We start from the raw sequence: 16,547 nt of genomic DNA on the forward strand, positions 1-16,547 counted from the left end.
CTAAGGCAACAGCGACGACGGCAGCATGTCGATGTGTTGTTCGCTAGTCACATGTGCTGTTCACTAGTTGGAGGTATTGTTCACTGGTTGGAGTTCACAGGTTAGAGTACTGTTCATCTAATCAGAGGTACTGTTCATCTAGTCGGGGGTATTGTTCACTTGGTTGGAGTACTGCTCACCTGGTTGGAGTACTGTTCATCTGGTTGGAGTAATGATCTCATTCCCCCGTTAAGCCAACGATCACTGTAATAGCCATTATAAATGCCAAATCTTGTCATCAACACATGCCCCCTATTTTTTTGGCAAAGCTTGCATACCAAAAAATAAACCTAACTCTCAAACATGACTACAAGCCCAGGATTATTACTACTTAAACACCGGCTCTTATTCCCTCGGACGACAAAAACAATTCATATTTCTAGTTTAGATATCCCTTTAAGCATACTAATTTAACCGAAAAAAGTTCTAACAAATGTTTTGGCTTTTAATGCATAATAACAATGTTTTGGATATGACTATAGCAACCGATCACATACATCCCCTTTTAATGATACCCAACTAAAATATGAAGACTTATAAAACGACATCCAAGGATTATACCAAGTCCATAATGGATATTCAAACATACCCGCATAATGAGTCAATGACATCTGGATTGGCACAATAGATGATAAAAAAGTGATGATATGGTTGCTAATGATCTTGGTACCCGTATGCAAACTTTTGGATCCCCATGGCTAACCAAGACTATGTTGATTAGTTTTTTCATCCTCACGCTTGTCCTGAAGTTGTTTGGATGTCGACTTCGACTCTGTCTTTTAGGTAGCTTCAATAATCATTATTTGAATATTAGCTTCAACCTTTTTGCTACCCTTAGGGACCCAAACCATCTTCCTCTCCTTCAACCTTTGTGCACAAGGTTGCTGCAGCAATCTTCCTTTCTGTGTATATGATAAACCGAGTGAACATCGTCTCGGTTGTGGCTTTGCATCAGGCAACATAGACACTCGTTCCTTTTTTATGCACATCCAACTTTCTTTTAAATGCAGCCAAACCTGGTGCTTTTTGCATTGCTTCTGGCTGAATTCACAATATCATTGCCTCCCCGTTCAGCCCATATACTAGTCTGGACATCATCAGTATTCTTGTGACTAGCTCTATTGAAATCCCATGTCGGGCAAGGAAGAAATGCAGTTGGAAGATATCCCCAAGGTATGGGCATTGTCGGCCTGTATGACAGAAACATATCCTCTTCATTGGCACTCCTCTGTTGATAACGCTGACCATCAAATTCTTGCTTTGATGATGATCTCGATCATCTAAAATTATTAAACCGACTAGCATTTACCTTGTCGGTCTTTTCCTTCTCATACTTAGCCAGAAGCTCTTTGAATGTAATCCTCAGCTTTATATTTGTGTAGCTCTAGCGTTTGATGCTTTAACATTATCCTTAGCCTTGACTTGTCGATAACCTTTAGGGACCCAAACCATATTATTCTTTCTGCCATATGTTTTGCTAGTCTTTTAGTTCTATTATCAATGAACTTGTTGTCTATTACTATTTTCTCTCCTTTGGTTGTATCAGTCCTTTCCGGCCAAATCAACACTTTCTTGTTCTCACCACTAATCATATTTATAGGGGGATTTTTTATCTAACTGATGCCCCCTGTCTTTAGACAACCTGCAAACTTCAATCGACCTTCATTAATAGCTGATTGTATTTATCAATGAAACATATTGCAATCATTAGTACTATGAGTAAATAAATTATGCCATTTTATAATATGAGCACCCTTTCAACTCTTCACGTGAAGGTATAACATGATGATCAAGCACCTCTCTTGCAATAAAATATTAAAAATCTGATCACACTTGGTAAAATCAAATATATACCTTCTCATTCTCAGTCGATTCTTTTGTGGAGATGGCTTTAAAGCTAAGCAAACGAATGGTTCAGATTTGATACCTACCCATTCGGCTACACATTTGTTTTTGTTTCATTTGTCCGATATTTCAGAATTATATTTCATTTCACGAATATTGATATCTTCAAATTCTTTCAGTCTCGACCTTGTATCTCTAAATCTAAAATAATCACAAAACTTATGCCTCATTTGTGACCAAGTGTAGACCGAGTTTAGAACAAGTAAAACAATCCATATGAATACCGCCTAAGAAAGATGATGAGAATAATTCTAACTTTAACATACCAACCTTCCTATATGATGCAATAAATTGGCCGACAAATCCCACAGCGATTCTACTATCCTTACTTATGAAATTTGCAAGTTCTAGCACTTTAAAACCCCGTGGATATGTGACCGTATTATCATATTTAGAGTACGGTCTTCTAAATACAAATATTGCATTATCAAATTTTATTTCAAATTTTTCTTGCAACACACTATTAATTTGCTTATTCATATTATCTTCTCTACCCAATCTTTCAGAATCATTAAGCATATACCACCAAAAGATTTATCTATCGAAACTATAAAATCAGATTGGAGAGCAGATAAAGTAGTTGCAAATTGTACCTCTTTTAGTAGGGTATCAATGGGTGAAAACTCTTTTATTTTAATGACACCTTGCTTTGTTTTTCGATAGCACGGAAGTAGCTCTTTCTGATGTTCTTGCAATTCTGCTTCAATCGCGCTATGATCTTCTTCAGATAATTCATCAAGCACAAATGTATTGTCGTTACGATGTCAGCTATACGCATAGGTATGACCTAAACACCTTCATCTTGGTCTCGATCATCAATTATTTTAGTATGAAATTCAAATGGTAAAACTATAGCCTCAATTGTGTCCGATCATTCAGTAGTAGCTTGCCTTTGTTCTTTTTCTGAGACTAATTCTTATCCTTTATTAGAATTAAAACGTTTCTTCACAATTTCATCTACTTTCTCCCAAAAAGCTACATATATTATATATGTTTTGGCTTCTTTTCTAACACCAGATTGCCCCTAATACTTTTAGGCCCTATATGTTGCTCGGCCGTGGGCCGAGTAGATGTGGAATCAACTTGTCATTCTGGGCTAAAAGTATATAGCTTTGAGGTATCACAAGAATATGATATTGTGGACTGCACATATGGTGTATCTTGTTTGGAAACACTAAAATAGTTTTTTGGTAATGAACTATAAGGAATACTGAAAGTTTGGGGTGGTGTAGGGGATACACTATATGCTACATTATTGTATGGAGACACATACATACTCGTTGAATTCTCATCTATTCGGTTATGATCATTAGTGACATATGGAGCCGAATTAGATGTCTTAGGTGTTGCATATGATGCTGAAAAAGTATAGGACGTAACTTTCATTCTAGTAACATATGATGAATCAAAATAATTAGCCAAATAATCAACATTACTGCAGCATACATCTCATTCATGAGCATAATTTGTTGTGTAATCATAAGTGATGAAGTCATTGCCAATAAATTAAGAGGTGTAATTTCTTGTTATACACTATTATAATTGTTAGCATGTGATGGCTTATAATAATTGGTTGAACCTATCTCAATTCGGCTATAATGATGATTCATCGGCACACTAGTTTGTGGTATTCTAGTGATGTAAATATTGCTAATAAATTAAAAGGAGTAGACTTATGTTGTATGTTACTAATAGTATTGAAAATTGAAGCATGCATATTATTTTGTATTGGCTACTGCATATTATCAATACATTGTAATTCAAACACTGAAGATATAAAATAATCACCCAACATATAATCTGAATTTCTAGCCGAATGCACCAAATTCATCAACATCAACATGCCCTATTCATCATATTTGCAAAATAATCCTGAGAAACAGGTAGTGTATATGCAAATTATACCTTGAGCTCGGTGTAGATGGATGTCATGATGATGTTGTTGTTGACCCCGAGTTCATACAGCGCCATGGCCGAAAAAGTTGACTTCTCGGCGTACGGCCTGTAGTAGCAGCGGACGACGGCCTCCCACAGCAGCAGAACGCAACAAAAACAGCAGCACGCGGCAGCGGCGCGCAGCAGCCGGGGCGTGCAACACAGGGGCGCAAGGCGTGCAGGAACAAGGAATTGGCTTCACGTGAGGTACAGGCACGATGCTAGCAGGAGCTGGTGATCGAGCAGCACCAAAACCACACGGCGCGTGGTCTGCTTCACATTGCGTCGCACGATTACTTCGCCTCCACGATGTGCGCTTGAATGTGCTAGCAGATCGAAACGAATACTTCTTGCCAAGGCCTTGGCTAGCGGCAGCAAGCAAGCGCAAACGGCCAAAAGGCCTGACGCGGCAGAGACGGAAAAAGTAGATCGGTTCGAATAATCGGCCACGGAAACAAATTCGGCTGCACCTAATCCGAACAAATGGACTCTAACGGAGTTAAAAAGGTGTATAGACGTAAAAGGTACCACGTTAAACATCGAGCATCTCCTATGTGATATCTAGCGAGCAGCGTTCAGAATATCCAGATCGTAACGTTATGTCGTTGGACTTTCATAGTTATCTATGTTTGGGAAGGATCCGTCGGAGCGCGGATAGCTAGTAGCTTATTTTTGTCATAGAGATTAAGAGCATATAGTAATATAGATAGAAAAAAAAAAAAATACTATAGAAGCTAGATAAAAGATGAAAGGTAATGTAAATTATATTTGATCGATCGATTGATGATTCTTAATCGGTCATGATCCTTTTATATTTAAAGGTAACCATATAAGATCAGAACTTCTAATTTAAACCGAACATGATTTACAGAAATGATTCAGTTTACCTTCTGATCTCAAAATATTCTATAACTAATATATCTACTCAAATATTCTTTATTACAACCGGCCTTCATGGTTCACTGGTGGCAAGAATTATTCACTGGTCATAGGTACTGTTTGCCGGTTACATGTGCTGTTTACTCGTTATAGTACTGTTCATCTGATAGGGTACTGTCTATCGGTCGGGGTACTGTCTATCGGTCGGAATAACGATCTCATTCCTCTGTTTAGCCAACCATAACTGTAATAAGTATTATAATATCAAAATTTATTATTAATACACTTTCATGTATTCTACTTAAAAACTAAAAACTAAAATTATTATTTAACAGAGATTCTAAAATAAAATAGTTTACCAAACAGGCCTAAACAAGTATTCTCGGTGCCATACTCCCTGCAATGCTAGCTGGTGACATTAGAATCTCCCAAGAAACTTTATTGATTATAGCGTTACGCTCTTTACGGATTAATAGTTTTTTTAGATTATTTAAATCTAATATTTTAAGAATAGTCTTAGTCTAACTAAAATTTTAAGATCTGCGTCGATGATTTAGTCATATCATCCAATGGTTATTGGCCTAACCGACCACATAGCCACGCCATAAACATACCAACTAGACATAGGTTCTGTTTAGCACAGCTTATTGCTGGTTTCTGTTTCTCATTAGCTTTCAGTTGAAACAAATAAGTTTGTTTATTGCAGCTTTTTAAAAAACTGAAAAACTAACTTTTGATATAAAAATTGATTGAGAGTGGTTTTTTAAAAAATTGATATGCTGAGAATTTAAAAATTTCTCGTAAAAATCAATAACTTTTGATATAAGTCATAAGTAGCTTTAAAAAAATTATTTTGAAGTAAAACCTAATAAGTTTCGGTGTCTCAAACAACACCATAGGAAAAAAAGAGAGACTACAGTCGCTGCCTACTCTTGCTCGGTTTGCGCGCGTTCAAGTGGGGGCCCCACCCACCTACGTGGCATCCGTCTTCTCCCCTTCCCGACTTCCCGTGGAAACAGAGCAGTCATGGGCTGCCGTGCCGTTATCTTGTTCCTCTTTTGGAACGCGCTTCTTGGCAGCCATATCCGCCGGCCGGGCCCGCCTGTCAGATTAATTAGGCGCTGCTTTCTTCCGTGGTGCTGCTGTACTGGCTCCAACCCCCCCCCCCCCTTCTGAGATGAAATAGTAATTTCGATGTTGCTAGAGTGGATCGAAAACGTGAGAGTTGGGATGGAAGGCCCGAAATAACTTTTTGAAAGAAGATTGGATGCCAATGCTGAAATAACTCTGTTTTTAAGCATAAAAGATTCGCAGGTTTTTTCCCGCAAGATCTCCTGTAAGAAGAGGATAATCTCCAACTTGATTCGGTAATAAAAAAGAAAGAAGACGATTTATTCGTCCGGGCTGTCCACTGCGAAATGTGTGCTTTTTAAAATAGGAAATGACTATAGTGTGCCTTTTATCATGTCCTCGCACTAAACACGTATTGTCCGTGCCATACTCCCTGGAATGCTAGCGGATGACATTAGAATCTCCCAAGAAACTTTATTGATTATCATGATTCTCTTTTCGGATAAGAGAAAAAGAAAGTCAGCGAAATAAAAGTGACGAAATGGATGCCCACGTAACGGTGATGAGCGCAATACGACACGACCTTTCGAACGTGTCCAGACCGTTGCCACGGGCCGCTCTGGGCTTCGTCTCCTTTGGGTGGTCGCGTGGGGCCCAGTCTGACGCACCGGTGCTACTGGCAGCTCAGCCCGATGGGCTTCGTCTCCTTCCGATGGCTGGACCGGCCGTGGCCTGCGTGGGCAAGCAGAGCTCAATCCATCCACAAATGACTGGCTCACAGGTCACCTCACCGCGGAATTTTACGGCGCAGTGGAGCAGCTGCCCGTCCACCCGCCTCTCGACTGCCTCCTTCCCTCACCTCTGAAGAAACGGCGCGGCGCTGCCTGCTAGCTAGCTGGGTGAAGCAATTAAGCTGGTGGTGGCATCCATGGCCATTCTTTCGCTCAGGCTTGCTGCCAGCGCCGGTTTCGCGGCTCCGCCTTATCCTAGGAACCGCAGTGGCGGCTTCGCTTTCTCCTCTTCCTCGTGCCGCGCGGTTGCCGCAGCGGCAGGACCCGGGCTGCCGATCACCGTCGCCGGGGACCCACCCACGGTCGTGTCCGCGCCCGGCCGCCGCATTGTCGCGAGTACGTTCGTCATCTCATCTCAGCTCAGTCTTCATGCTAATTGCATGTAACGTGCGTGCGTAATATCGTGTGGTGCTGTGTGAACGTCGGTGGAACTCGCAGTTGGTGATGTCCACGGCGATCTCTACCAAACCAGAGCCGCGCTAAAGATGGCCGGCGTCCTGAGCGTGGAATCAGATGGCCATGTCTGGACAGGCGGACGGACGGTAACTCCTCTCCTTTTCTTTTAATAAGGGAAAAAGGGCAGCTTTATTAACCCTGCCTTCTGCAGAAGCCAACAAGGTTCACATGAGTAGGAAAAGAAAAGAAAAGATAAAAAGGCAGAACAACTAGCACAGCATCCTGTTCAAATGCTTGATGTTGCACGTTTCAAGCTATATGTATCGTTTCACGATATATGTATCGTTTCACGAATATTAATCTCTAAAGTTAATTTGCTGCCAAGATAGCGAGTCTGTGTCTATGCAAAACTTCATTTCCCGCGCACCTTTTCTGTTCTGTTCCCTAGTTTGATCGACATCATGTTTGCAATGTGCATTATTATTCGGTCAAATTGATGTGCTTCTGTACAGGTACTCGTTCAAGTCGGTGATATCCTTGACCGCGGCGAGGATGAAATTGCTATACTATCTCTATTGAGCTCACTGAATGTGCAAGCCAAATCTCACGGGGGTGCTGTATTTCAGGTTTGTGTATCAGTATTACTCCCTGGCCTCTAAATGTTAGTATTTGTTGGTGCTTATTCTGATATAATATGGTTCTTGATTCTTCGATAGGTTAACGGAAATCATGAAACTATGAATGTGGAAGGTGATTTCCGGTACGTAGATCCTGGAGGCTTTGATGAGTGCATACGCTTCCTCGAGTACTTGGATGAATGTGATGGTAACTGGGATGATGCCTTTCTCAACTGGGTTAATGTCGCTGAAAGGAGGAAGAAAGAATATGGAGCTTCGCCTAATGGTGACTGGCGTCCTTGGAACTTTGTCAAGGTAAGCAATTTTTTTTTTTTTTTTTTGCAATCTATATATATTTCAATGTATTCACTTGGTTGAAAAAAAAAACCCACCATCAAATAACTCTAAATCAGAACTGGAACAAATAATTTACAGCTAGTAACTTTGTAGAACCGTTTTTAAAAGATGCATTGATGAGGTATTCTCTTCTGCTTCTGAAATATTTCCCTTTCAATGTTGAGACAGAAGCAGAAAGGAATTGCCGCAAGAACATCGCTTTTCAAGAGAGGTGGCCTATTAGCGTGTGAATTGGCGCGACATCCTGTTGTCCTTAAGATCAATGACTGGATATTTTGTCACGGTGGCCTTCTTCCTCATCATGGTGAACCCCCTTTGCCTCCCATTGCATCAGTGTTAGCCTACGTATTTGCTTATGTGCTTACTCTAAACAATATATCACATCCGGTGTATACCAGAACCTGTCTGACAGGAACTGTGTAAACTGAATGCAGGAAGAGGCTCTCTTGTTTGAGCTTAGCACGAACAAGCTGGATTTTTGTGTCCTAGCAAAAATAAAATTACAATTAAAATTCTGTTTGATAACACAGATTGCATCTAGTAACTAATGTTATCTTAATTTGTTCTCTTCGTATTCGCAGCTGAATACGGGATCGAGCGCATGAACAAAGAAGTATCAATGTGGATGAAATGTTCAGGTGAAGACAGTGATGATGAAACAGATATCCCCTTCATAGCTACTAGAGGTTACGACAGTGTGGTATGGAGTCGCTTGTACTCGCAAGACCCTGCTGAAAGGACGCGCCGCTCTTTGATGGTGCGAAAAATCCAATCCACTAGACATATGATGCTTCTTTTTATTTTTGCATCATGGAAAATATATGTGTCCCATTGACAAAACTGTTTCAGATTTCACAAAATGTTACACAGATGTTCATGTTGGTTTCAGCTATCTTCTGTTGTTGCTGAACAAACGCTGAAAACTGTGGGAGCCAAGGGGATGGTCGTAGGGCACACGCCACAGACCCACGGAGTGAATTGGTATCTATCGTTCTCAAATCTCAATTGGAGACTGATCTAAAAAAGATCTCAATGAGAAGATTTACGAGATAACATTCTAACAGATAAGTTAAGCGATGTCTATATTTTTTTGTCAGCAAATGCGATGGAAAAGTTTGGTGTGTTGATGTGGGCATGTCTTATGGTGTTCTCTACTCAAGACCGGAGGTAAAGTTTTATTTTTGAGATGGAAATCTATTTGAAAATAGGATTTCCCTAGTCACTGAAAATTCAAAATGCCTTATTGATTTCTAGTAAAATATCCTGCTTGTTTTGTAAAAAAGTAAATTCTATTTATCGTTGTGTTGACACTCGAACATTTTGTAAATTTATTCACGAGATGCATTTGGTGATCCTCTGCATGGCATGCATACTGAACTTTTTTTTTCTGTAACCTGAGTATCGAAACTACGACAACATTTCTCGGTGTGTTAATGAAGATTTCTTAATAAATGACTTGTTCTTTTCTCATTTAAAATTCCATCCTCCTTGATTGGTAGATTACACTATGTTGATGCCCACAAACTTTTTTTTGTTTTGCTTATTCTATGATGGTCTGAATTTCAGAAAATGCCACTATTTTGGTGTCTGATGTTCGATTTTTATGAATTAGGTCCTAGAAATAGTCAATGATAGACCGAGGGTTTTGAAGAAGCAGAGGGACTCGTATGATGAGATGGAAGTGCTAGACTATTTATAAAACATTGAGAATCTTATGTAAGCACTCTTTCATCTCAGCCTCTTCGTCATTTTTTTTAAAAATAACTAAAGCATGCCATGCAATTTGTGCAGCTTCTGAAATATAGACTCTTCACCAAATTTTTACTGTTTTGTTCTTCCGTTCTGATAATTATTTTGTTCTCTGCAAGATCATTTGGATGGCATCATGCATTCATACATAGCTAGTTCTTTCCATTCGCTGAAAATTCTTAGATGAAATAATCATGTTACTGCAGGTATATAATAGCAAACATTATTTGTCCTGAAAGCTACTGTACCAGATAATTTGGGAGGAAATATAGGAAGGAATATGCTAGAGCTATAAACATAAACATCAGAAGGAAGGTCTTCACATTGTGGTCAGTACATTTCCGTCAATTGAAACTGCATTTCATGTTTGGACAAAATTGCACTGCTCTACAAATTTGATATGCTGCCAGATCACTACATATATCTCTATCATGTATGGCTTATGATATGTAGTTATGTAGAAACAAAAAATTAAAAGATTTTCTGGGTCCCTAAATTAAATTACTACTTGGAATTGAACAATTGGATCCATCATTTAGAATGTTGTAGTCAGTAGTCACCAGTCTGACAAACCTTAAAAAACATGTCATACAGGTTAACTCTTGTAGAAAACTGCAGATGTCACACATGAAAGCCGAAGGTCTGTGGCTTCCTTCACAAAGTCGGATCAAATTTTTGGTGGCGCTTCTTTGTATCAGCATTCAAAGATCTCTCAATCAGATTGCTCATAGCCTTCTTCAGAGCTTTCTGTAGGAATCAGGAACCACACAAATAGTAGAATGAGTTGGAGAATACATGTACATGATCAGGCTTCTCATGTAACTGTTGTGTTATATTAAAAACAAGAACTCGACCACGGGAAGAAGACGTCTCCTTAGCTTTGTCTTAAGAGAGAGAAATACCAAACCTTTAAGGATATGCTCACATGACCTGCGAGCACTCAGGTTCGAGCCCGGATGGGCGGCCTCACAACTAGAGGCTCTATCAACCGAGCTATTGTCCGGTTTTCTGTCTTCAACAAACTAATTCTCCTTCTTACCTTCTAATAGCTGCCTTAAAAATGCAAGTTTGCATAGAATCTGCAAGCAGTGTAACACCAAACCATGGAAGAAAAAACAATCGGAGATGAATATATTGGACCACCAGCATTGTCTCTGTTTCCGGTTGTTTGCAAGTATAGTATTAAACTTCTGAAAAAAATTCATGCAAATTTGGCCCTGATGTCTGTAAGTATATATTTGGACCAATTAAATTAAATTGTTAGTTATTATTCAACAATGTAAAACACCGACCGGATAGGGTTGGTTTCTTTTGTGATGCTTGGTTTGTAAGGCCAGGTTGAATTTGGACAGGCTAGAGGGATGCAAGAGATGGTGATTGATTGTGTGTTTGAGGACTAATAGGATTTGGGAGATGTTGTGTGGTTGGGTGCATGAGGATGTTTTTCTTTGCATGGGGGTGCATGAGGATGTTGTTCAAATGTGGTAAAGCATGAGAGGGTATAATTGAGCGTTTCTATGGAGCCTTGCCTTTAGGGAATCTTGCATCTGCTTATGCATGCAACCAACCAAACATGTGAGCCTGATCCGAACCCATACACCGAACCAATCACACCATAACTTGTCTATCCTTTTGAATCCAGGGAACTATTTAACGTGTATGTTCATCACTAGATTCAAAATTGCTAGTTTTCAAAATAGAAGATTCAAAACCATGATTTTGTTTCAGAAGTGTACCCTCACGCATAAAAAGAAGAAAGTAGCTGACTTTCCAAGAAAACATATGCAACACAGTTTTATCATTAGCACATCCATAGCTTCTTTTTAAAACTGTAACCACTAGCATATATCAAAGTATTTAGATTTGAACAATATGAACACATTCATCATGAAAAAGTAATTATTTTTAAGAACAGTTTTAGTAGTTTGGTAATATAAGCTCATAAACAAGAAGTAAACTAGGTTATGGTTGTTGCTGATTCAAGACCCGTGCAAGTATTTTGGAGCACAAGTGGTGTCACATCCCAAATTCTTAATCACGCATTTAAGCAAAATCATGCTTCTTAAGTATTATGCTTAATTTTGTGTAATGGTAATTCGGAGCGCTAATGCACTTCGTTAAAATTCATTTGGATAAGAGAAAGAAAATTGAGGGAGAAAATAATAGAAATTGCATTGAAAATACTCATTTTCTCTAACATGTGGGTCCCACTAGTGGCCCCACCATCCCACCCACCAAATGGGGCAGCCCCACCTGCTCCCTCTCTCTCCTCCCTCACTCCCCACATCCTCCAAGCTACAGCAACAGTAGCTCCTCCTCTCTCCCTCTCCCACTCAAGCTCACTCTCCCTTTATTCTCAAAATTCGAGCTCAAGTGGAGGATTCAATGTATGCATGTGGTACCATTACATTCTCTAGCTCATGAGTTATTCATCTATCCAATCCATTTTCATTTTCGTGGTAGAATCGAGTAGTTCTTGAAGTTCTTGGCGGTCTTGAGTTTTTTGGAGAAAAAATGGAGTTTTGGTCGAAAATGAGCTCTAAAGTCGTGTTGCTAGTTGATGAGTAAGTTCCAGTACCCTTGGACTATCCCTAACATGTCCGCTTTAGGCTTGGAAAAGATTGCAACTCGAATCAACCAAAAATCCACTCGAGAACAACTTTTCTGGGTTGGCTCGGATACTCCGGACTCACCCGGATACTCCGAGTTCAGCAAAAATTATCCGTTGAATTGTGTTCAAAATTGGTTAGGGTTTAAGGTGCGAGATTGGTTTAGAACCTTTTGGATAGGGCATATGCACGTTTGTGTAGCACAGATTTGTAAAGTGAGTCAAATCACCCAAGTGGAAAAAAATCGTGAAGAACCCAAGTTTGTATCACTTGGATTATCCGGTCAAACCCGGAGACTCCAGGTAGTTCTGTGGTCGTGTAGCCAAGAGTTTCGTTCGGAACCTCACTTGGATTGTCCGGCACATTCCGGATAGTCTAGACCAACCCGGAGGTTCCGGGTCAAGTTAGAATAGTGCTAACCGAGAGTCTTCACCGGAGGATGGCCCGGATACTCTGGAACTCGAACATTCCGGATTCACCCGGATACTCCGGGCCAGTCAAATAAAAAGCAGTAACCGAGCGCCTCTTCCGGATGGTCACCTAGAGGGTCTGAACCCGGATACTCCGAACCAATCCGGATACTCCGGATGGTTGTTATTTTTCGGTTTTTGTTTAGATCATTTAGTATTACATTGATTCACATATCTTATACTTCTAGCATGTTGTTAAGCATTGTGGCATGCGTCATTGCATTCATTCATACTCATCATTGCACGTGTTCTTGTTTAGCTAACAAGGAGCCGGAGCGGGAGACGACCATGGTCGAAGACAACTACGATCTTCCGGATTTTGGCGAGTGTTGCGTGGGTAACTATAGGCAGCTACCTGAGCAGCAAGGCAAGCATCTATCATATTGCATCTTTGTCGAATTGAATGAAATCTAAATATTGATAAACTATGCTTATGTATAGGTTTGCATGTATAGGGAGTTGATGTTGGGGTTTTATGGGTAGAACCTATATTGATTGCATAATCCCTACCTTGAATTGTTCACCTATATCCTTGTAGCCTTGGTAACGTGGTAAATGTCTAAGAGTCGATCAAAATGCTTAGCAATGCATATGTCCTCGGTAGAAGACGAGCAATAGTTCGACCGTTGTTCGTGAGCTTAGGGCTTACTACTTGTTCACGTATATGGTTATGTGGATATTGGTTGGATAAGTGGTGAGTATGAGGCGAGATGTGGGTAGTGTTAGGGGTGACGTCTGCCTCGAAGGAAAGTCCTGGGGGCAGTCCGGGAGAGGAACTCGGGTACCGTAGACCGCTTACATCGTTTAAGGCCGATCATCGGGTAGTTGACTTTAGCACTGACCTTACTCACCACATGCCGATCTAATGGTAAGGCGAGCCGAATTCCTTCGCAGCTGCGGCTTTGTGAGCCTGAACATCGACGGTGTGAGTGGGTGGGCTTGTAAGTGGTACAGGTTTGCTCCGGGAGTAGTTATAGTACTGTCGCGCCGAGCAATGCACGATCCACACGGTTGGGGCTGGTTAGGAAAGATTGTCACGAGTACCCCCTTGTGTGCACTTTAGCGGGTGGCACAATGTAACACCCTGAATTTTAGCATATAAAAATATAGCAAAATTCGCTCCAAATTAAAACTTTTTCTAATTATTAAACTAGTATAAAACAAAGGAAGTATATATTTGATGTATATATACTTGTATGTATATATTCAAATATATTATTTTGGACAAGTATTCCAAAGATCACTAAGTTAATTTCTAAATTAATCGTTGCATAAATTGAGCATATGCATTTTGGTTTATTGTTCTTATGGTTCTTTGTGTGGCGATTCGAGTGTTGTATGCTTCTCAGTTCGAATCTATTCTAGTTCTTCTCGGTAATTTCCTAATCCAAATCCATTCGATTCAATTGCATTCAAATTGAATCACTCAATCTCAATTTGAATATTTCCAAATCCTATTACCAATTCAAACTATTCAATTTGATTCCTTGCAAATACAAATACAATTCAAATACATCTATTTGAATTATCACACATTTCATTTACAAATTCAAATACATCAATTGAAATTGTTACAAATATCTCTCCCATCTCTCCTTCTCTCTCAGCCCATCCTCTTCCCCATGCTTTTCTCTGTGTGATCACCGACCAAGGCAAGCCCATGCTCCTCTCTTTCCCTCTGATCTTTTCACCGCAAGCTCATCCCCATGCCTCACTGATCTTCTCACTGAGGATGGTAAAACCAAATTCTCTTCATCCCTCTCCCTTCTCAAACAAGCTTCTCCACACACATACATGCATACACAAAGCACAGCAGCAGCACCTTCCTTGCTCCTCTCTCACACGAGCATTCATACACACAAGCACACATACACACAGGTGCTCAACCATGGCTCCTCTGCCTCTCCTCTTCGCGCCCGTGCGTCCTCCCGCACCGCCGCGCTCAGCTCCTCCGTGCCGTCTCGACCGCTCGGCCACGTCCAGCCAGTGCGCCACCCCGCCGAACCGAGCCCGCCACGGCGTCAAGCCGCTCATACCGAGCCGCCGTGGCCCACCTCGACTCCAGCCGGCCGCACCGACCCAGCCGTGCCGTGCCACCCACGCGCCGTGCGCCGTCCAGGTGAGCTCCCTGCTCGGTTCGCCTCCCCCCTCTCTCTGTTCAGGGCAGCCACCCGCGCGTCTCCCGCGCCGTCGTCGTTGCTCGCCCGTGCGTGCCGCGCCGTAGCGTCGCTTGTGCCGCGCCACGCCTTCGTGCGTCGTGCCGCCGTCCCGACGCGCTGAGCCGCCCGGGCTCCTCCCGTGCGCCGCACCGCGTCGCGCTGCGCCGCTAGTGTGTGCTGTTCCGCCGTGGCCGAGCCTCCTTCTCCGGCCTCCCACCGGCGAGCCTTCTCCATCTCCCCGCCGCGCCGGCCCGCATGTCCTCCGAGCCGCCGCCCTCTGCGCCGTCCCGAGAGACCACCGTCGCCGATCTTCTCTCCGCTGAGCTCTTCCTCCGGCCTCCCTCTCTCTCTCCGGTGCCACCATCTCCACCGGCGCGTGGCGTCACTCCGCCGCTTCCCTGACCAAGAACTCCCGCCGCCCCGGCCTGTGTTGCCGCATGTGCGCCGCCGGGAAGCTCCGCCCTCCTCCGCCGGCCAGCTCCGCCGCCGCTCTCTCCGGCGCCGCCGCCGCCCCTCACTCCGGTCTCCTCCGCCTCTCTCTGAGCTGCACAGGCAAAATGGCCCGACCGGCCTTATTCCCCCCCCCCCCCGCCTGCCTTATCTCCTCCCTCTCTCTAGCCGTGGGCCCCACGAGTCCATGAGACCGGTCCACGGTGGACCATACACCGAGCTCCCCTTCGGTCTACCGGCCTACACACCGAGCCCACCGACAGCCCACAGCGCCCGGTCCACGGTGCGCCCACCTCACAACCTCCCTCCGGTCCACAGTCCCACGGACCGAGTTCGCGAAACAGTGCTCCCTCTCTTTTCCCAGGAATTATCCTTTTCGGTAAATCTTCCGACGTCCGTAATTCATCCGTTTCAACTCCGATTTCGGTGATTCTTTCACCTATATTTCTCTAAAATCATAATCTACCTCCATGCCAAATCTTGTATATTTTGGAATTCGTTTAATTTTCTCGTTTGGTAATTATTTGTATTACGGCATTTGATCTAGATTTAGATTTTCTCCTTTAACAAATAAAGTCGAGTTTAGATAATTCCATAAATGTGTTTGAGATATAATCATGTTTAAGTTGCTTATATTAATCTCGCTTAAGTGTAGATTAATCATCATATGAGTTAAAGGGTAGTTTTTAGATTAATCTTTTAATCAATGTTGCAATATGTTGTTATTTCATGTGATAGGTTATAAGTTAATCTTAGTTCAATTAAGGTGATAAATTAACCCGTGTAGCGGTTAAATAAATAAATACATGTTAATAGAATATGATAGAATAATTTAACATTGGTAATTAATTAATTGAATAACCTTTTGATAATTAATTGATTAGATTCAAAGAATAGATTATATAAATTATTAATTGCTTGTATGCTTTTAATGATAGCAATAATATGTAACTTAATTAGTGTGGCAATTAACAACACTAGATAATTAAGGTTAGTTGCTAAACGACCATGTTTTAGTGCTATAGATTAGAATATTTAACCTTCACACTTAAGCACAGATAATCGTCTAGAGTTATACTTATGTATATATGTATACATACTCGTATACATATAAACGTAA

At 41.6% G+C, this 16,547-nt stretch overlaps 1 protein-coding gene across 6 annotated transcripts; it reads left to right on the forward strand.

Annotated features, from left to right (window-relative positions):
• The first annotated feature begins 6,570 nt into the window (after positions 1-6,570).
• On the forward strand, positions 6,571-11,748 carry LOC133903806 (shewanella-like protein phosphatase 1). 6 transcript variants are annotated; one of them, XR_009907358.1, is made up of 11 exons: positions 6,573-6,956; positions 7,059-7,162; positions 7,529-7,642; positions 7,733-7,948; positions 8,159-8,294; positions 8,572-8,747; positions 8,880-8,971; positions 9,088-9,157; positions 9,603-9,706; positions 9,979-10,068; positions 10,334-10,887. XR_009907358.1 is itself a non-coding variant. In XM_062345268.1 (10 exons), the coding sequence occupies exons 1-9, from the start codon at positions 6,758-6,760 to the stop codon at positions 9,687-9,689; spliced, it is 1,194 nt and encodes a 397-aa protein (XP_062201252.1). In that variant the 5' UTR covers positions 6,574-6,757; the 3' UTR covers positions 9,690-9,706; positions 10,334-10,887. The 6 variants fall into 6 exon arrangements, 1 of the variants encoding a protein (XP_062201252.1); XR_009907359.1 differs by having other exon boundaries at positions 9,991-10,068; XR_009907357.1 differs by lacking the exon at positions 10,334-10,887 and adding an exon at positions 11,701-11,748 and having other exon boundaries at positions 6,575-6,956; positions 9,946-10,068.
• Positions 11,749-16,547: the final 4,799 nt, after the last annotated feature.

This window comes from Phragmites australis, chromosome 21, assembly GCF_958298935.1.
Source record: "Phragmites australis chromosome 21, lpPhrAust1.1, whole genome shotgun sequence".
NCBI classification, from domain to species: domain Eukaryota; kingdom Viridiplantae; phylum Streptophyta; class Magnoliopsida; order Poales; family Poaceae; genus Phragmites; species Phragmites australis.

Bases quoted from the DNA above. Each gene is read 5' to 3' on its own strand.
- LOC133903806 (XM_062345268.1), top strand. From the start codon at position 6,758: ATGGCCATTCTTTCGCTCAGGCTTGCTGCCAGCGCCGGTTTCGCGGCT. The intron at 7,643-7,732 runs GTTTGTGTATCA...ATTCTTCGATAG, and splicing joins ACGGGGGTGCTGTATTTCAG to GTTAACGGAAATCATGAAAC. The intron at 9,158-9,602 runs GTAAAGTTTTAT...TTTATGAATTAG, and splicing joins TTCTCTACTCAAGACCGGAG to GTCCTAGAAATAGTCAATGA.